The sequence below is a fragment of the Camarhynchus parvulus genome, chromosome 15 (assembly GCF_901933205.1).
Source record: "Camarhynchus parvulus chromosome 15, STF_HiC, whole genome shotgun sequence".
NCBI classification, from domain to species: Eukaryota; Metazoa; Chordata; class Aves; order Passeriformes; family Thraupidae; genus Camarhynchus; species Camarhynchus parvulus.
The window spans coordinates 11,540,869-11,561,001 of NC_044585.1; the positions used below are offsets into that span (position 1 = coordinate 11,540,869).

At 52.9% G+C, this 20,133-nt stretch overlaps 1 protein-coding gene across 4 annotated transcripts; it reads right to left on the reverse strand.

Annotated features, from left to right (window-relative positions):
* Positions 1-5,843: 5,843 nt before the first annotated feature.
* Positions 5,844-19,325, reverse strand: ABCB9 (ATP binding cassette subfamily B member 9). Of its 4 annotated transcripts, none has more exons than XM_030958777.1 (12): positions 19,239-19,325; positions 17,151-17,843; positions 16,700-16,814; positions 16,116-16,246; positions 14,879-15,084; positions 14,294-14,491; positions 12,583-12,711; positions 11,258-11,446; positions 10,543-10,716; positions 8,981-9,140; positions 8,756-8,892; positions 5,844-7,666 (listed from the first exon to the last, which is right to left on the reverse strand). In XM_030958777.1, exons 2-12 carry the CDS (start codon positions 17,761-17,763, stop codon positions 7,313-7,315), a joined length of 2,406 nt encoding a protein of 801 aa, XP_030814637.1. In that variant the 5' UTR covers positions 17,764-17,843; positions 19,239-19,325; the 3' UTR covers positions 5,844-7,312. The 4 variants fall into 4 exon arrangements, with proteins under 4 accessions (XP_030814637.1, XP_030814640.1, XP_030814638.1 ...); XM_030958780.1 differs by having other exon boundaries at positions 17,151-17,840; positions 19,239-19,322; XM_030958778.1 differs by lacking the exon at positions 19,239-19,325 and adding an exon at positions 18,565-19,105.
* Between the last annotated feature and the right edge of the window lie 808 nt (positions 19,326-20,133).

A 20,133-nucleotide genomic window follows, 5' to 3' on the forward strand; every position in this document is an offset into this window, starting at 1 on the left:
GGGGGGCGTGTCGGGGCGTACCACGGGGGCTGCGCGGCGGGAGGGGGGCGCTGCTGGACGGAACCAAAGGGGCCTGGGGAGGGGGGCCGCGGTGGCTGAGCGGGCCCGGGCTGAGGGGAGCCCCCGTGAGGGGGTGAAGCGTCTGTGAGGGGGTGAAGCCCCTGTGAGGGGTCCGTGAGGGGAGCCCCTGTGAGGGGTGAAGCCCCTGTGAGGGATCCGTGAGGGGAGCCCCTGTGAGGGGGCGAAGCCCCTCCATTGGCAGAGCCCCGCACAGAGCGAGCTTTGTGTGCTGCGCTCACGTGAGGCGGTCGGAGTCCCGAGGGATCGGTCACTGAGGTTGGAAAAGACCTCTGAGATCATCGAGTGCAGCTTGTGACCGATCACCTCCTTCTCCACCAGACCGCAGCCATGAGTGCCACGTCCAGTCGTTCCTTACACACCTCCAGGAGTGGGGACTCCTGGGCAGCCCTTTCCGATGTTTTATCAACCTTTCAGTTAACAAATTCCTCCTGGTGTTCAACCTGAGCCTCTCCTGGCCCAGCCTGGGGCCGTTCCTCCTCCTGTCCCTGTTCCCTGCGAGCAGAGCCCGACCCCAGGCTGTCCCCTCCTGTCAGGGAGCACAGAGCCAAAGGGCTCCCTGAGCCTCCTTTTCTCCGGGCTGAGCCCCCTCACAGCTCCCTCAGCCTCTCCTGGGGCTCCAGCCCCTTCCCCAGCTCCATTCCCTTCTCTGGACACTCTCCTCAATTGATCCATGGAGGCCCCAGAAGTGGGCTCAGGACTCCCGGTGTGTCCCCAGACATGCGGCTTTGGGACACTCAGAGGTCGGGCAGGTCCCTGGGGCGGCTCAGACCGTGCCCTGTGTCCTGCAGGATGGAGCTGGGCTCCCAGAGAGCCTTCCCAGCCCCACCAGCACACAGCTCCTGCCTGAAGTGCCATAGCCACTCGTGGCCTCCTTTGTTTAAAACTCCCCAGCTGTAAATTCGGAAGGAAAATCAGTTAGATTTAACTCGCATTTCCTTACCCAAGTTGGGACTTGGCTGGAGTAAATCTCAAAAGAGTGATTGCATTATTGTTCTCAAGCCTAGGCTGAATACTTATTTAGGTTAAAAATAGCTAAAAATCATATCTGGCCAAGCTTTGGTGCTAGGCCATTTCATCCATCTTAAACCCTTTCTTCTTCAACAGTAAAGGTCAATAAATAATCTGTCAAAGATCTGTTTCATGGTAAATTTAAATACTTTTGAAATGCAATGTAGTAAAAACTACGTCAATTAAACCACCATCTATTTTGTTCTTCTGATTTTTATCAGTCATGTCACCAGCACTGGAGTAGGCAGTGTGTGGTAACCCTTAGGAGCAGCAGCTCCCCAATTACTGCTGCTGTTAGCAGAGCTGATAAAGACAATTATGCCTGGAAACAATTAATTGTGTTAAAAGAGCCTAAGTTATATGCATCACTTGGCATGCAGCACCTTCCTGGCCTGCTTTTGTCCCTGCGTGGGTGTGGGTGTGTGTATTATTTCCGTGTGTGTAACTCCGGAGAAAGAGCCAAAAGGAGCCAGGAGCCAAGGGAACAGGAGAGGGAATGGCCACGTGGTCCTTGTCCTTTGGAGTTGATATTTTTGATCTAACTGGGAAGAATAGGACAAAAAAAATCCATGTAGTGACCGAATACAATTCTGATGCAATGAAGTTGCAGTCACACTCAGGAAGTGACCCAGCAGTTCCTGGCAGGACACTGTGATGACGTGACAGCTTTATGCTTGTTCTTTTGTCCTATAACTAAACTCAGCTCCCCACACCTCCCACCTTCCCCAAAGCCCTCTTTGTCATTATTATCCACAGGGAATAAGGACCAGCAAGGTGACCCTGCTAGAGGAAGCCTTCCAGCCCTTTTGGCAGCCCGGTGCAGATCCAAGGTGCGCTCAGAGGGAGGTGAGGCCACGACGTTTGCGATGTTTGCGCAGCAGGAAGCTGAGCCCAGGGTGGGGAGAAGGTGCTCAGTGACACATGAATGTCACAGCTCTCACCACCCCAGCACACCTGCCTGCTGCAGGGATGTGCTCTGTGCCAGGTGAGTCAGCAGCCGTGCCCTGGGCACTGGCAGGGCTTTGCACAGTCACTACAGCCCTGCCTTGCTGTTCAAATCCAGCAGATAGTCACCCTGCCAACACCATTCCACCATTCCTGTATTTGCACATGCCCATCAGACAGGGTTACAGCCATGGGTTAAACCTGCTGTAAATCTGCTCATGCGAACACGCGCACACATATACACACATGCAAACAGAGGAATTAGCTGAGGGATTAGGAGAAGCCCTTTCTTCCCAAGAACATTGCTAATTTGAACTTCATACCATAACTAAATAAATGGTTTGGGGGGAGTGTGGTTCAGAAGAGTGACTCAGCTTCATGTTGCAAATCTAGTTTTACCACTGCCTCACTGTGTGATCCAGAGTGGAGTTCTCAGATTCCCTCAACCATGGTGCGTTTTGCTGAAAAAAGGGGATAATAAGAACTGCTCAGTCACAGGTGAGAACATAACTCATTTGTGCTCAAGTACAACATACATTGAAAATACTGCTTCTCCCTAGATGGGTAATTTGAGTTCTGGTGATGGTAGAGAGGAGTCTGCATTAAACATCTGGGTTCTTTTTGAGTACACTGGTCAGCACCTGCATGTAACTGAGCTCTCCAGTTGTCCAGAAAAGCAGCTGAGGCTGAGACACAAGATAGAAGTCAATGGCTTTTGTGTAATTATATTTTCTATTTGGACAGGTAGGAGGGTGCCTTCCCATTCTGCAGTCTTCATGGAAGATAAAGGTTTTGTGACAGCACATCACTGGGACAGGATATGAAGGATTGCAGATAAACCAGGATTTTGGGCTACAGGGTTTATCAAATATTGCAGTGCTGCAGGCTGGGATTTATCATCTCCCCAGGCTTGGTTCCTATTTGCCTTTGCTGAAATCCTTTTGAAGGGTGACAGCATTCGAGTACATTAGAACTGTAAGCAGCCAAAGTACAGAAGTCAGGATTTCTTATTACAGGAGAAATGGAATAAAAAAATTGTGAAGATTACAGGGGAAACCATGTCATTGTGAATAAGAAGTCAAGCTCCAATCTTGGGGAAAACTGGCATCCAGACTAGTTTAAATAAGATGTTAGGTATTTTTTTCTATTTAAACTTGATCTTGAATTTCCTCCTGGTATCTCATATCCTTTTATGGTCAGTAGCACTGGCCTCATGCATATTTATTAGACTTAGACATATTTTGCAAGTCACCTTCACATCTTATTTTCTTTTCCTGGACAAACAGGTTGGTTATGTACATATTGAATTTGCAAATCTCATCTCTGGTGTACATTAACCCCTATTAGTCTGGTTGCTTAATGTGCAGATAAGTTTTGGGGCTTATTTGCAATTTAACTTCCTTCTGTATATTAAGCACAGCCCATACTTCTGTTTACTTTTCACAACCCAGATTCATTCACACATGGAAATAACCTGCATATCCAGCATCCTGGCAGAGAATCAGCCCTTCTGTTTGAGAGATCAGTGTCCCTGCTGTCTGAGAGAGAGCAGGAATTAGGTGTTTGTAAGGTGCTCCTTCCTTTGAGGGAGCTGCAGGTGTCAGAAGAGCAGCAGGTTTATTTACCTGCACTTATTTTCTTTGCCTTAAGCTCACAGTGAAGCTGGAATAGAAGAGGCAGATTTTATTTTTTCCTCCCCAGACTAAACCACATCTCTGAACCCGAGCTAGAAGCACTTTCTGTTTGCTTGTGGCAGTTCCAGTCCTGCTGAAGGCCTAGAAGGTGCAGCCACTGAAACACACACAGCTGGTTATTGAGGCAGAGGTTGGTGTGGCAGGAGACAAGTTGTTGGAATAAACACAGCTGTGTTTTTTCCACCTCTGTCTGCCCATTTACTGTGTCAGTCAGCCACAGACCCTGGCTGTGCAAAGGCACAGGGTAAATCCCTGTCCCTGGGGAAGCTCTGGGACTATAGGATCCACTCTCAAATTTCACCTTGGATGCGGTTCACTGTTGTTTGAATCAAATAAAGCTGTGGTTATACCTATTACAGGGAATGGTTAGAGCTTATTAATAGTGAGGGAAACAACCTGCCATGGGATATACAGTCAATTTACAATCAGTTGTGCTTTCGAATGTTTAATTGCTTACAGTTCTGCCAGGACAGGCTTCAGTGCCCCCAGGTTAAGGTTTCAGATCAACCCTCTGAGTTCCCTGTGAGGAATTTTCCCTTTGAATAAAAGAAACTTTTTATCTCCATCACTCTAACAGAGAAGCTCTCAAACTGATTTTGTTCATGTTCCCAACTCTGGGCAAAGCCACAGCCACCAAATTCTACAGTCCAGGGTTTCAGAGGGAACAGTGGCCTTGTTTCCAGGAGAGCAGCCTGAAACACAGACTGCCCCCAGGCAACCAGGCCCCAGGGATTGGGCAGCTCCCGGAAGCAGCTCGTGTTCCAGCACTGGAGCAGTTCCCACTGCTGCTCTGGGTGAAGCACAGCTTTACTGCCAGGCTCAGGCTAATGGGCACAGCTGACCCTGATTTTCACTTCAAAAAGAAGCTGTAGTTGGAATGATTTAGAAAGGCAGGATTTTCTATGCAGTCCCAGGGTTTGTGCAGGCAAAAAGATCTGCGTTAGATTAATTCTGCTGGATCCCTGGTGGTGTGTGGAGCTCCCACCCATCTTCCAGGGCATAGAAAACCCTCACAGCTTTAGCACACAAGCAGTGCCACTTGCCACATGCCAATAGCACAATAAAAGGGCCGGTTCAAGCCACAAGATGAGAGGCTCAGGGGAAAAAGTAGCCTTGAGTTATCTGGATGCAGAAGAGAGAATTCAGCACCTGTGGCAATGAACAAAGCCAGGGCCTGTTATCAGCTTGGACTGGTGCCACCAGCAGAGACAATCTGCTGTTTCCAGTGTGCCATTTCAGTTGAAGCTGTTTGGACCTAACCTGGGAATACAATGCTGGGATTATCATCACAGCAGCCTTGGGAAACAGGGTTCTCTTCCTGAAATTCAGAGCAGTTTTTGCAATAAAACAGATCAAATTGCATCCTCCAGTTCCCTTTTTGCAGCCATGCCTGGGAGGGACACACAGGACACAATAAAATTCTCTTTCCTGGCATCTCGTGTACCAATGACCATTGTCCTACCAGTACTTTGCAGGGGGAGTTGGCTTCCCTAGTTCCCAGGCAGCCCAATTTGGGTTTTCCCCCAGTTTTTTAATTAAGCTGAAACCAATTTCACTTCTATGAACTGGTGGCCACATTCTGCTCCCAGGTACTGATGAAAATGCAGAATTAATCACTTGCCTGTCAGCACTGGGTGGAACCCCCAACCTCCTCATACCCACAGAGCAAATTTCCATCAAGCAGGAACTCCTGGCCATTTACTGAAGGGTGATTGAGGAGCTCAGAGCACCACACAAGTTCCCTAAGTGGAGGGAGGGAAAACAAAAAGAGATCTTGTTCTTCTTCTGAGGCACAGATTGTTATCATATCACAAAAGCCAGCAGCTGAAAAGATTCCAGCCAGGAAGCACCATGCTTTGAGAACAGGTTAGACTGCCTGTCCTTCCCTGGGAGACTGACACCCAACGGGATGGGGGTGGAAATGAGTTCTCCTGACTGCTGGGCTCACAGCCATTATCAGATGCTGGAGTGTTTTACATACGTCCTTCTCTGTGGGCTCCTCTTGTCATTCCCCAGAACACGTGCAGGAGCAGCTGCATTCAGCTGTGGTGTCAGATGAACGTTCCCTTGAAAACCCAGAAAGCAAAAAACACCCCCAACGACAGCAGCTCGACGTTGAGTGGCAGAGGTAGTATTTTATTGGTTTTTTTTGAGCATCCCTCCTCAAGGACACTAAATTTAGAGTTTGTAAAACATCACTAAATGAAAACAAAACATTGCCGATAACAAAAATGCAAACCTGCTGGAAAGGAAAATGCAGCAGCATTCAAGTATCAGAAAACATGGGAGCTAAAGTGCTTGAGAGAATTTCTTAACTATGCAGAGTCTGAAGTCAGTGTTCCCCTAGAAATGCTATTTTTAAAACAGCACTTGCCTGGCTGCATAGGATTTTTCACCAATCTATAGCAGGATAACACTACTAAGCCAGAGCCATTACCCCAAAGGGCTAGGAGCAACACATTTCTTTTTATCCCTCATACTAAAATAAATTATATTCAAAGAAACACATTATAAAGTTCAGGCAGCTGAAGCTGGACTTCAGGGAATGTGACAGAACGGATTTCTCATGCAGTGAAGTCGCTAGCATGGCCTGAAGCTGAACAAAGCTTTGGTGGGATTTATAAAGTGCCGTCTTTTAGTGTTTTTTTGCCTGTCTTTAGTAGTGTTTTTTTTTCACACCAGCACCGGGGTTGTGAGTTAAAAAAAATTCTGAAGTAACAGACCAATTTTCAGTGGATGCTGGAGCCAGACAGACATTGCACAGTGCACACAGATAACGTTAAAAAACTACAAACAAATCGAACAAAAAAAACCCCAAGCCCCAAAACCTAACCCAGTTATGGTAAAACGTTTCATCCTTAAAAACAAACACCCACCAAGCACCAAGAGCAAATCAGAAAGTAACATCTGCCTCCCGGTCCCCTGGCTTGTCCCAGCAAGGATGGATACTACGTAATTCAAGCTCAGCAGCAATGGTTGAGAGCCTGAGCCTGCAGGCACTCAGTGCAAAACTCTCACAGCATTCAGCTCCATGGGAGTGATCCAGTTTTCACCAAAGCCAAAGGGAACTCCCTACAGGCTTCAGCCAACTTTGGATTAGCCCCATAGATTGACAGAGGGAGCAGGACCTTGCTTTACAGTCAGTTTTTCTATCCAGCCACAAAAGCCACCCCCTGAAATTCCTGGAGGGGTTTTTTCAACCTTCCCCCCCCACGCATGCATTTAACATCCATTACAGTTAATAGCAGTTACACATGCAGATCGATGGGAGAAAAGTCCCAGTCGAGAGGAGTTACTGGAAGTAAGAAAAGAAACCCAGTAGAAATGCTGAGAATTGCTAAGGACCCAGCTCCCTCGAGTGAATCCCTGTTTTGCTGGCTGGCAGGCGTCCTGCAGGAAGCTCTATGGTGTGTGTTTGGGTGTGCAGGGTGTGTGACGTGGGGCGAGCCAGCGGTGCCGTTCTGCCACCTCCATCTCCCAGCTGTTCTTTCTGCCACCTCCATCCCAGCTGTTCTGCCACCTCCATCTCCCAGCTGTTCTTTCTGCCACCTCCATCCCAGGGAGTGTCCGAGCACCGGCTGCCCTCACTTGGGCGCGGCAGCGTTGGTGAAATCGTCCTGTGCCATCGTGGAGGCCGGCAGGGAATGGGAATGGTCTATCCTGAACTCCTCCTCCAGCCCCCCGGGCGCCTTGGCCGCGTCCCCCCGGGCTGCGGGCTGGCCACTGTCCGTGCCGCCCCCCTCCAGCCCCAGGATCTGTCTCTGCACCAGCTTGGAATAAAGGCCTCCTTCTTCCATCAGCTCCTTGTGCGAGCCCTGCTGCACCACGCGGCCCTTGTCCAGCACAATGATGTTGTGTGCCCTCTCCACAGTGCTCAGCCTGTGAGCTATGACAAGCACCGTGTGGTTCTGCAAGTCGCCGTAAATCGCCTGCTGAATCTGCGGGGAGAAAAGGCGTTAGTGCCCGGCCACTGGGACAGCAGCAGCTTTGTGGGCTCTGGCCAGAAAGCTCTGGCCAGGGGATGAGTTCTGCTCTGCTCTCCGCAGCACTGCCAGCACCAGCATGCCCAGCCCAGCTCCAGGCTGCAGCCCAAAGACCATCTCAGTCCAGCCAGGTCTGATCCTGCAAGATGGGGACTTGTTACAGCTGGGCCCCAGATTTGGAGGCCACGTGGTGCTGGCAGAGACTGCAGGAAGCCAATACCTGGTGAATGCAGCTGCTCAGAAAAGCAGAAATTTTTTCCTTAGTGTATCAAGGCAAGGCAAGAGAAGGTTTTTTTCCAGTCAAGAGACAATAGCACTGACGTCTAAAGGCAGGCAGGTGGCCATCAGGAACATGTCACATTGACACCCCTGGGCAGCCAAAACCAACCCTGGGCTGGCATCAGGTACCACACCCGTGACTGAGGACCTGTGAGGCAGCAAGCTGCTCCAAGGTCAGACACTTGTGCTGCCCCAGCAGGATTTGTCCTCTGGGATTGGAAGCACATCCTCAAATCCCAACCTTGAACAGCCTTTCCCTCATGTCATTGCATCAGGGAGGCCAAACTTCCAGACAGATAAACCAGTTCACAGGATGCTCAAGGCTTCTCCTGCAAGTGTGACTTCCTTTGTGCCTTGGCTGGGATTTGAGCTCAGGCACTCCTACTCTCCTTGCTGCAGCACCATTTTATAGGCTCTTCCTCTGTATCCTGTCCTAAAAGGCTGCACAGACTCCCTGCATGCCAATTAACACCTTCCACATTGAAAAAAATCAGCAAAGATCCTTACCTCATCAGGTTTGTCAGGCATTGGCTGCTGTGAGCATGGAATTATTCCTTTCCTGGTGGCTACAAGAGCATCGGAATCAAATTCCTGCTACGGAATTTGCGCTTTACTCAACCCTCTGATGGCACCATATCAAGAATAAGTTTGTCCACTGGCTGGAAACTGAGGCTACAGTCTGTCCTCCAAGCCCTCTTTGTCCCAAGCAGCCAGGGCACCCTCCCAGCCCTCTCTCTGTCCCTGGCAGCCAGGGCACCCACTCACCGCGTGCTCGCTCTCCGCATCCAGCGCGCTCGTGGCTTCATCCAGGATGAGGATGGGAGGGGCTCTGATCAGAGCCCTGGCAATCGCCACTCTCTGCTTCTGCCCCCCCGACAGCTGAGCTCCTTTTTCCCCTGCCTCTGTTGGGTCAAGGGAGAGAGAAGGGGTCAAAATGAAATGCCAGAGCTGGACATGCAGCTGGCAGGCCCAGCAGCGGGTGGGTGGTACCTGTGTGGTAGCCGTCCTGCAGCTCGGTGATGAAGTTGTGGGCGTTGGCCTTCTGGGCAGCCTGGACCACGGACTCGAAGGAGGCTGAGGCCAAGCCATAGGAAATATTGTCTGCAATAGAGCGGGCAAACAGCACGGGCTCCTGGCTCACCAGGGAGATCTGCAGGAGGCAAAGGGAGAGGAGGAGTCAGGAGCAGAAGATGCACTGCACGGTATCTCTGACCATTGATATTTGTTCCTGCTATAGATATGATATGTAGATAGTCCAAGATATAGAAATGTCATTAGCCAAGATAGAGAAGTGCTCAAGGTGAGCTTCCAGTGAGGATGCCAATGTCAGGGTGCATGGTTTGCATCTTCTGCTGGAAAGCCATTTTGCAGGGAAGAAACCTGATGCAATGGGACGTTGGCATCTGGGATGGGCTTCACCCTCCTAAAGCCTGCTGTGGTTTTGTTCCAGGTCTGTTATTCCCATCACTGTTTGCTTTTCCCAGAATGGAAAACCAGTTGCTGGGGTAAGTCAAGCTGGAGAGACCCTCTCCCATGCCCTTGCTGATTTTCCTTTCAAGGCCAGTAGTCACACTTGGGCCGTGTGAATGAGCCCTCTTGCATCTTTTAATCCCAAATGAGCAAGTTAGGGAGGTAACTGCTGCAATTCCCTAATTGCTTAGCAACAGTCTCCCTGTCCTGCCATGGCTGTTCACTGTCACGTTCAGCTGCTTTATCAAACCTTGATACTGGAATAAATCAAACCTTTCAAACTAGTACTCAGAATTGTGCATGAGAGAGCCAGGGAGACACGGTCATATTTTAATTGATTTCTCCCCATGCCCCTAACACCACACCAGGCTTTCTAAACTGAAAGATTTGCTTGGCCTTTGATTTTCGCTCTGTACGGGCAGGGAATGTAAATTAGTCACAGTGACTTTGGCTTTCCAGCCTGTCTCTGATCAATTGTTTTCAGGTTTTCCTGCTGACTGCTGAGGCCATTTGCTCTGGGGGCAAACAAAGGAGGCAGTTACTTGCAGAGATGAAGGCTGATCTGTGCTGACACACAGATGAGAGCTGAGGGGCCCAGACCCCTCTCCTAGGCAAAGCACCAGCCCTTCTGGTGCTCCAGCTGCTGCCAGGATCCTGAGAGGTTTAACTCCCCATTAGCTGAGAATTACTCTAAGATTTTAAGGCAGAAATTGCTGGAGGAATACGAAACTCTTTTTCCAAACCCAATTTAGATGATAATTAATCCAACAGCCAAAAACATATTTCTACTGTGTTGGCCAAAAAATACCAAACAAAAGTTGTTTTTTGTTCTGCTTTTGGAAGGCTTCCCCTTCCCCTTGAAACCACCCTCCATCCCCTTCCTTTCCGCCCCCACAAATCATCCAAATTCATTTCTTGGACCACTTCCAGCCTCCAGCTTTCTGGACATTTCTGGAGCTGCCAGATCAAATCCAAAGCAACGTGCAGCGGTGCCATGCATCCCCTCAGAGCCCTGCAGGTGGCAAGTGGGCCAAGCAGAGCACAGGTATCCCAAGCAGAATACAGGTATCAGTGGCTCGTACCACGGAGTGCAGGTACTTGTGATCGTACATGTTAATGGGACGCCCATCCAGCAGCACCTGCCCGTCCTGCAGGGGGTAGAAGTTCTCCAGGATGTTGACACAGGAGCTCTTCCCACTCCCTGAAGGACCCACCAGCGCTGTCACTTTGCCAGGGTGCAGGGTGAAGGACACGTCCTGCAACATGGATGGGAGAGCATGCTCAGGTCCAGCCTTTTCTCAATGTCCTGGGGCACTACACAAGAGAAGGAGCCAGAATCTGGCCAGAGTACCCCTCTGCCTTGGTGATGTGCCACATCAGCCATTTCTCCTGGCTCTGAGGAAGCAAAAAGCCTCCAAATTGCTTCAGATTTGCCTGCTGATGTAGCTGGTCCTCTAAAAAGCAATCTGACCTCTTTGCTGCTTCCCCCTGTCTCATGATCCCAGCCCCTCTCCCACGGAAACAGTCTGAGGCAGCTTGGCACACAGCCCTGTACCACGCTGACATGTTTAATGCCTGAGCAGGGAACAAGGCTTTTATTAATAAATCTCATTCCTTGTAAGGAAGGCCGGCCCTAAACACCCGCTGCTCCTTTTAATCTGTTTTCCAGCAAGCACTGAGCCTGCCTTCACCCATCTCTGACAGGCAGCTGACATCCCCACGGGCTGGGCTTTGCTCCTGGCCAGGATGGAGCAGCAGCACGTGGTGCTGGCAGTGCCCAGTGCCCACGGGGCTCACCTGGAGGACCTGGGTGGCAGAGCGAGTGCGGTAGGAAAAGGTGACATTCCTGAACTCCACCTTGCCCTCCACGTGATCCGGGGCCAGGGAGCCGTCGTGCACCATGGTGGGCTGGCGGTCAATGAACTCAAAAACCTTCTCAGCAGCTCCCACGCCCTGCATGAGGCCGCTGTACACGGAGCCGATGGACTGCAAGGGAAGAGGCAGCGGTGAGACCCTCCCAGGTGATGGGGAAATCAGCCAGTGCCACTCCAAAGGGGAATGGCTGAAGCATTCCCAAGTCTCCCATCGCCTGACATTGGCTGCAGGCATCAGACACAGGGAAGGAAAACTCTCCCTCCTCTCTTGGGTATGGAAGGGATACATGGACAGCCCAGGGAAAGGGTGTTTTTCAATATTAAACCCAGAGCTGCAGAACAGTTTGTACTGAAACTGCCCCTCCTACCAGGAGGCGGAAAACCCCCAAACCAAACTAAATCCACACCAAAACCACAGCCTGGAAACCCCAGCAGAGGCTGCAGTGATCTGAGCAGATGGTGAGAGCCAGGCAAGCTGCCTCCAGCTCTGCTCTGCCCCTGCACAGAGGCTGAAGCACCACCAAAACCACACTTGGCTGTGAGGAAACCTCGACTGGATCATTCCTGCCTGGATTAGCCAAGTTTATGCCTCTGCAAGGGGAAGGCAGCCCTGGGTGGGCTCTACCATCCCACCCACAATCCCATCTTGCTAATGTGCTGCCAACGCAGCAGCTTGCAGCCTATTCCAGGGAAAGGGGGAAAAAAAAGTAATATAATTAAGTTCTTAATGAAGCCTGAAATTTAACAGGCAGCTTTGTAATCCCTTCATTCTTCACACCAGGAAATGTGCTTGGCAGGCAGCCAGGGCTCTGCCCTTCAGCAGGGCCAGCCTGACCCCTCTGGTCCTTTTTGGGGGACAAGCTGCTTCAGGAACATGAAAGTTGTGAGACCACAGCAGGGGAGGAATGGGGAGCAGAGGCGAGAATCCCCCCTCTGGCAGTGCCACAGAACCAAAGAAATGAGTCATGGGAAAGTCAGCACTGGATCTATCCCTGCAACTGCCCTGGGACCTTCTGGGAGATAGAAGAGGTAGCCCAGAGCACGGGGAGGCCCTGGCACAGGTTGCCCAGAGAAGCTGTGGCTGCCCCACCCATGGAAGTGTCCAAGGCCAGGTTGGATGAGGCTTGGAGCAACCTTGGAAAGTGAGGAGGATGATGTCCCTGCCCAGGCAGGGAGCTGGAATGAGATGGGCTCTAAGGTCCCTTCCAACCCAGCCCATTCTGGGGTTCCCTGCTAAAACTGACTCACCTCCATGCAGTCCCCCAGGACAAACTCATAAATGATGAAGGATATCAGGTTTCCACTCGTCATTTGCCCAGAGATCACGAGGTGCCCTCCGTAGTAAAGGATGCTGACCTGGACCACGAGCAGGGTCAGCTGAAAGCAGAAAACACCCCAGAATCAGCAAGGACAAACGGATATTTCGGTGCATTTGTCATTATTCACACAATGGCTCAAACTTCGTGTGCTGACATTTATTCTTTGAGTCCTGAGCTGAGGATCCCTGACAGTGCAGCTGACAGCCCTAGGAGAGAGCATGGAAATGAGAAAAACAACTCAAGTACATGGGCTGATTTAAGGAGCTGGGCAGATATCTTTCAACAAAACAAGTCCCGAGGGACAGCAGCCAAGGAGGCAGAATTTATCTAAAATAACAGAGCATCTCATGAACTTCTCTCTTGGACTGAGGTCCTCAAGCATAATAATCTATGTTCAAATTATCCAAGGCATGCAGTCACCTCGCCACTAAAATAAACTTTCCGCTATACGAGTGTGACACATTTTAATTTAGAACACAAAATCAAGCCAGGAGTTAATGCAGAATATCCTCCTTGCCTGTACAAGTCCCTGAAGCATAACCCCAGCTGTCACCTGAAGTCTGTGGGGGGTACCACCTACTCCAGAAAGGAGACAGATCAGCTCTGATGTGACAAAAATACCAGCCCCTTTTATTCAGCTGGTTTTGTTCCATGCTGCCCAGGTGCTCCAAAAAGCAGCAATGCCCTGGTGCCCTGTGGGACCAGAAGAGGTTGTAAATTCACACAGACAAAAATAGAGGGGGAAAAAACGCCTCCTCTATAGCTCTGCCATGATCTGATCTTAATCTCCTGCATTCCCTCCAAGACCCTACCAGGGCTGAGCTATATTCATTGTCTTCTTTCTACGTGAGCCCTGCAGGAGCAGTTTTTGAGGGCTTTTGCCTTCTTACATTTGTCAGGATCAGTGTCAACCCAGCTCATGCTCCAGCTTCACCTGGGAGCCCAGAAACAATGCTAATAATGCTCCCATTTTGTTTCCAGACTTGGGAAGCCATGAAGTCTCTCACAGCTGCACAAAGGCACCGTAACTCACAGACCCTTCACCAGCGACTGCCTCGATCCCTGAACGTGCAGAGACAAGGGCAGCCTCGCGTGAGGGTTTTGCCCTGGAGAAATCCCAAACCATCCGGTGTTAAACAATGAAAAAGCATTTTGCAGGGGAAAAAAAAAAAAAAAAGAAAAAAGCCCAAAGCCAAAGCCCAGCAGCCTCCCCCTGGCACCACCCACACACAGAAGATCTCGGTTCCTGAGCAGAAGCTCAACCAACGCCGCGGCTGTTCCCAGCCGGAGCCCCGGAGCGGAGCTGGCACAGGCAGGCACTGCAGCACCACGCAGCCATGGGCTGCTCCACGACCTTCAGCTCCTATCAATTATTGCCCCATTTGAACTGGAAGCAGGGAAACAGGCAGCTCCATGGAATGACACAGCCCTGCCTTGGAGTGTATTTTTATCCATCCATTTTGATGGATAAAAATAACAAATGATCGGGAGCCCGGGGATCACTGGCAGCAGAAAGCAGGGCTGGGCTCTCCACACAGAGTTCCCTGGGAGCAGAGGAGAACCACGTGTGCTTTGGGATCTGGAGAGACCACCCTGCCCATCCCAGCCCCACATAGGAAAGCCCTAGGGCCATCACCTACCCCACTGGACCAGACATAGTAGGTGTAAGCCATGGCCTCCCGCTTGTTGAGCTTGTACACCTGCTGCAGCTTCTGCCAGTACACGTTGGCCTCCGTCTCCTCGTTGGCAAAGCTGCGGACGGTCTTCACGGCCGAGATGGTCTCCTCAGCCGTGTTGTTTGCCTTGGCCAGAGCGCTCTGCACATCCTTGGAGAGCTTCTGCAGGCAGCAGGGGGAGGCAGAGGGAGTTCAGCGGGTGCCAGGCTGCCCATGGCGCATCTCCCCACTTGCCCTGGACTCTGGGACCCCACCAGTGACTCCAGAGAGGAGAGATGGCAGAAGGACAGGCAGATGCGTGCAGGACATTCCACAGCCCAGCCATCTCTTCTATCAGACCTGAGATGCTTCCACTCCTGAGCATGAAGCAAGGTAAGAGCCCAGGCTACAACTGTCTGCCCACACAGGTTTAATGTCACCTTCCTGCCCCCACTGCTGGCAGCAAAACACTCCAGCATCACTCCCACCGGCTCCAAGGCCACCCACAAGCTCCTGGCTTCACAGTGAGACCAGCCCAGCACTGCAGCAATGCCAGCTGCTCCTGCCTACCTGGTAGTACTTCCCATAGACATCCGACACCAGCATGATGATGGGGAAGCCCATGAAGGTGACCAGGGAGAGCTTCCAGGAGAGGCTGAACATGAAGAAGATGACGCCCGTGGCCTTCACCACGTTGCGCAGGAAGATGTTGATGTTCTGGGAGACCAGGTCGCTCACGATGGTCGTGTCCGACGTCAGGCGGGAGATGACGTCCCCTGCAGCAACGAGGGGTCGGGGAAGGGGAGAGCAGGGACGTGTCACCACTGCAGGTCACTACCTATCTGTGTCCCACATCCCATGCCAGGGGCCAGATGGAGCTCCCCATCCAACCAGCTGGGGGTCTGAAGGGTGGCGTGGAAGGGGGGCAACTCTCCTCCACTGTGGATGCAAAGCAAAACAGAGGAGCTTGGATTGCTGCATGCACGAGGAGCAGGAGGTGGCACCTGAAGGCACAAGCTACATCCCTGGGTCACCAAGGACAGCAAAGGGGACTGTGGCAGCATCCTGTGCTGGAGGGCAGCCCACAGGCCACACACAGTCCACAGCCTGGAGCTGGCCCGAGGGGCCTGAGGACATGGGACAGCTACTGAGGGATGAAGCTCTGGCGGTGCCTTTTGGTGGAGCTGAGTGTTACAGCCAGCAAACATCACACTGAGCTCCTGAATCCTTGGCCTGTGTTTGAGTCCAGCTGAATTCCCAAGCTTTTGTGTAAGTCCAGGGTTATCTGTATCCCACTTCCAGTAACATCTCTGCTGCCCTCAGCTACCAAGGCACTGTGCAGTGACTGCTAAATACAGCAACAGCCTCAAAACTAAAAATACCACTGAGACTAAATTAAATGTGTGCAAGTTACACCAGAGTGGCACACATGGCCTGGGACTGGGACAGGACTGAACTGGAAGCAGAGAAAGCAACAAGCACACCCAGCAAGCCTCACACATCTGAGGTTTCAGGGACAGGAGCAGAGCTGGAGAGCAGCCCACCAATAGGCACTGATGGGAGGAAGGAAATGGGAGTTTTGGGGGTGGGACTTCTGGATGCCAGGCTGATGGGTGTCAATGGGACATCCCCACGGTGGGAGGCAACAGAAAGGGAAGAACTTTCTGCCTCTATTTCTAACCACGAGCATGTGGGTGCTGCCTCTGGCTGCCCCCAGTCTGCTGTATGACAGTAGAGCAAGCCACAGGGAAAAAATCTGGGATGGGATAGAGGGGTTAGAGCAAATCCAGGGGAGAGGGGAACCAACCTGTGCGATTCTCATCAAAAAAACTCATCTCCTGAGACACCAGGGACCTGAAGAGGCAGTTCCGAAGGCGGATGTTCAGCCGGGCAAAGATGAGCGTAAAAACGCCGCCCCGGATACCTGCGGCAAATGAGCTAATTGCAGATAAGAAACGTTATAGAGCCATGGACACGAAACCCTCTCAGCCACACCAACACCCCCATGCCTGGCCAAGGGCCTGGGCAGTGCTGACACCACTTATCACCAGCCCACACCTCTCCTGGGTGCCACCAGCACAGTGGTGGTTGGTCCTAACCATGGCAGTCACAAGTTTTGGGAAGGAACGCAGCGCTGCTGGAACAGCACTCCCCAGGGAACCCATTCCCTGTGTCCATTCCTGCTCCCCCACCTCCAGCAGATGGACACGAAGGGCCACACAAAGGCCTTGTGAGTGCCAGTCATGGCCTCTCTGCTCAGAGAATTCACAGCACATCCCTGGGGCCTGGCACCAAACTGGAGCAGTGAGGTGCCTGTGCCCGCCATCACCACGAGCTCCTGTGGGAAAGCCCCAAACTCCTTGCCAGGGCCAGATCCAGCCCCTGCATTACCTTCCTATGGCGAGCAGGGACATGACCAGCACTGCTGTGGAGAAGCGATCCATGCTCTTCTGCACCACGATGCCGTCGATGGCCAGCCCCGTGTAGTAGGGCAGGAAGGTCTCTCCTGCAGGACAAGCACAGGACATGGGGCTTCAGCTCCACTGCCTGGGATTGGCACAGGATCTGTATTCCCAACTGTGACAGCCTGTGGATAACTCCATCCTGACCCCAGAGATACTCGGCCATCACACAAGGGGGACGTTGCACTCCCAGAGTATTTTATCCCCAGTTACATTTGGTGTTGTCTCATTGCATTTTTCACCCACCCCATGCAGCACATGCCACCCAGCACCCCCAGAAAAGCAATCCTAGAGAGCTTCTGTGTCCCACGACCATGGCTCCTCCATCCCTCCTGGTGGGGACAGGAGCACACCATGGCCTGCCTCATCCCTTCACTCACCCAGGGCAGCCACGAGGAGGAAGAAGGAGGCAATGCCCAGGAAGAAGGCATCCGGCTTGGTGTAGGACAGCAGTTTATGGATGGTGGGACCTGCTGCCTCCTCCCTCTTGTCCCTCGGGGTGCTCCCATCACAGCTCTCCTCCACCTCAGCGCGGGACTCGGAGCTGGGCCCCAGCGCCTCACGGGACGAGGTGACACAGGCCAGCAGCTGCCACAGCCCGAAGGTGGCCGCCAGCGCCACGTAGGTCCAGGCAAAGAGCCCCCAGAACCAGGGGTCCCTGATGGTCTTCCGCACCTCCGAGTAGAGCAGCAGCTTCACCATCATGTAGATGCCCATGAGGAGGCAGACGACGGCGATGAAGGTGCGCGAGGCCCGGAGGCGCCGGGGGCCGTAGGCCGTGTTGGTGGCCACGCCGATGGCGGCGCCCAGCAGCACGCAGCTGCGGTACAGGCAGCCCCCCCAGATGTCCAGCAGCGAGTTGAAGATGTTGAAGTGCCGCAGGTCCTGCAGGACATTCCGGCCGCCCTGGCCGTGCGTGTAGAGCAGCGTGGTGACCACGACATCGGCCCCGCTGAGCGCCAGCGTGCTGGCCACCGCCTTCCAGGCCCGCATCCTCGCCGCCGGGCTGTGGAGTCACTGACGTGGGGAGGGGCAGCCCTAGCACAGCAAGGTCGTGCTCATGTCAGCCTCTGCTGCAGGGTGAGAGAGGGGGACGGGGTTATTTATCCCAGGGAGGAGGCAGGGAAGGGGAAGGACACGGGGGGACAACCGTGCCAGCTCCCCACCAACACATCCAGACACCACTATCTGCATCTCCTTCCCCTCCCCTGCTGCACGTGGTATTTCTTTAAATAAGCAGCACAAAAGAAGACAAACTTCCCTCCCGGATGCCTTCACCCATCCTGAATCCCAAATCAGAAATCTGCACATCCCGATGGGAATCTGGCTGTGGCAGCTGCTGGGCGCTGCCATCACATCCGTGCAGCCACGTGTCCTGTGCTACGGAGCCATGGAGGTGTTAAACTTGGACAGTCATGATCCCAGAGTCCCTGCCCACCTTTCCCAGGACAAAGCTGAAACCAAGCAGTCAAAACCGTAGGAAAGCAGACGGGGGAGCAGCTCAGCTCTGTAACAGATCCCCCTCATCAAAATAAGACTTTTAAACCATACGTACCGCAGCTTGCCACACCTTACTGTCCCCAGCCCTCTTGGGTATTAATTCGGGGTAGCACTGAACCCGCTGTGCAGTCAGCGTGCAGTTCAATGACACAACAAAAATCCCGAGAGGAAATTAAAAAGGGATTGGAATTCCACGGCTGCGTCCCGCGGGACAGGAAGGCTCCGGGGCGGGCGGGACGGCTCTGAACGGAGCCGGCAAAGGGCGGAAAGCCCGACCTGCTCCGGGCCGCTCACCTGCTCCGGTGCCGTGCCCTGAGGAGCCACACGTTGGCAAGAGGGAGGCGGCGGATCCTGAAATTTGTGCTGGCTCAGCAGCTGGTGACGGTGCACAGTGCGGAAGGCACCGCGCTAAGGGGGCCATGTGCCGGCCACACTCCGGCCTGTGTGACCGCAGCGCCCCAAAACCAAAGCACCGGGACCAAGGGCAGCCCTCGGCACCGGGCAAGCTGCGCCCTTGGGCGAGAGCCGCTCGGTGGTCGGGTAAATGGGATAAAACACTAAAAAGCGTAGGAAAACAGGGCAGAGGCTGCAATTTGGGGAGGCACGGGGGTTTACGGGGTGGGTGGGGAAGGAGGGATGAACGCAAAGCAGAGCAGCGGTGCCAGGGAGGAGCAGCACGCTTCCCAGGGTTCTCGCTGCTGCCATCCGCTGCAAAGCTGCGCGGATCCGGCCCACGGAGGCGGAGGAGGCAGCCACCGCAGCTCCCCACCACCCGCAGCAGTGTCCCCAGCCCCCGAGCTGGAGCCGCCCAAGGTCCCCACTCGCATCCCGCCTTCCCCGCGCAGGAGAATGTCCCAAGGCGGGGGAGACACCCGGGAAGGGCCGAGCCCGCCATAGCCCGGCCGGACCCCCACGCACGGCTCCCCCTCCCGAGCAGCTCAGCCCCGGCCCGCCCGGACGGCTCTTACCGGCGGCGGGTCGGGGATCGGCGGGATCAGCCCTCTCCGACCGGCGGCGGCGGCGGCGCGTCCCGGGAACAAGGTCGGTGCTGGGCGTGGCTCTGCCGTGGCCACGCCCCCGGCCACGCCCTCTCCTGCGGCGCGCGCCCGGCCCCGCCCACGGCCGGACCGAGCACCGGGGACCCCCCCTCGAACCCCGAATTTGGGGATCCCCGGTCCCCCCGCTCCGCCCTGCCCCGGTAAACCCCGCCCCGACGCGGCAAAGGCAGCCCCGGAATTTTCCCCGCCTCAGAAGGTTTTTTATACGCCCCAAATATACATGTTTTTAAATTTTAAAAATTATTTTATTGGTTCTATGTCATTTCTGCAGTAGAGAGGGAAAATACAACAATGAGGAGTTGGCTCAAAAGCAACCGGGAAAAGAGCTTGAAAAAATATTTTAAGTTAATCCTTAAACAAGGGCTCGGTGGATTTAATTAACCCCTCAAGAGGGACTTGACAAGGGTTTAATTAACCCCTAACACAGAGGAATCCACTTTCAAGAAATCCAGCTTGTAAATTATTTTCTCCTTCATCTCCCACTCCTTAAGGAATGGAAGGGCTCTGGCTCTTCCCTGGACAGCACCCATGCATCCAGTTGGGCTATACAGGTGACAGAGGGGCAGTGTCATTATCCCAAAATTTCCAGGTGTTTTTCAAGTGCAGGGCTTAAAAACACCCGTGACCCTCACTAGCACAGGCACAGATGTCAGGATTCCTGGAGTTTGCAGCATTTCTGGAGAGAACAGAATGGTGACATTACAAAAGACAAATTAATTTTTCTCTGCCTGGATAACCAAAACCAAAAATACCACATTCTGTTGTTGATTTTATTTCTGCTATTAAGTGCTTAAAACAAACCATT

Bases quoted from the DNA above. Each gene is read 5' to 3' on its own strand.
- ABCB9 (XM_030958777.1), bottom strand. From the start codon at position 17,763: ATGCGGGCCTGGAAGGCGGTGGCCAGCACGCTGGCGCTCAGCGGGGCC. The intron at 15,085-16,115 runs GTTGGTTCCCCT...TCGTTGCTGCAG, and splicing joins TTTTGATGAGAATCGCACAG to GGGACGTCATCTCCCGCCTG. The intron at 9,141-10,542 runs GTACGAGCCACT...TGCCTCCTGCAG, and splicing joins ACAAGTACCTGCACTCCGTG to ATCTCCCTGGTGAGCCAGGA.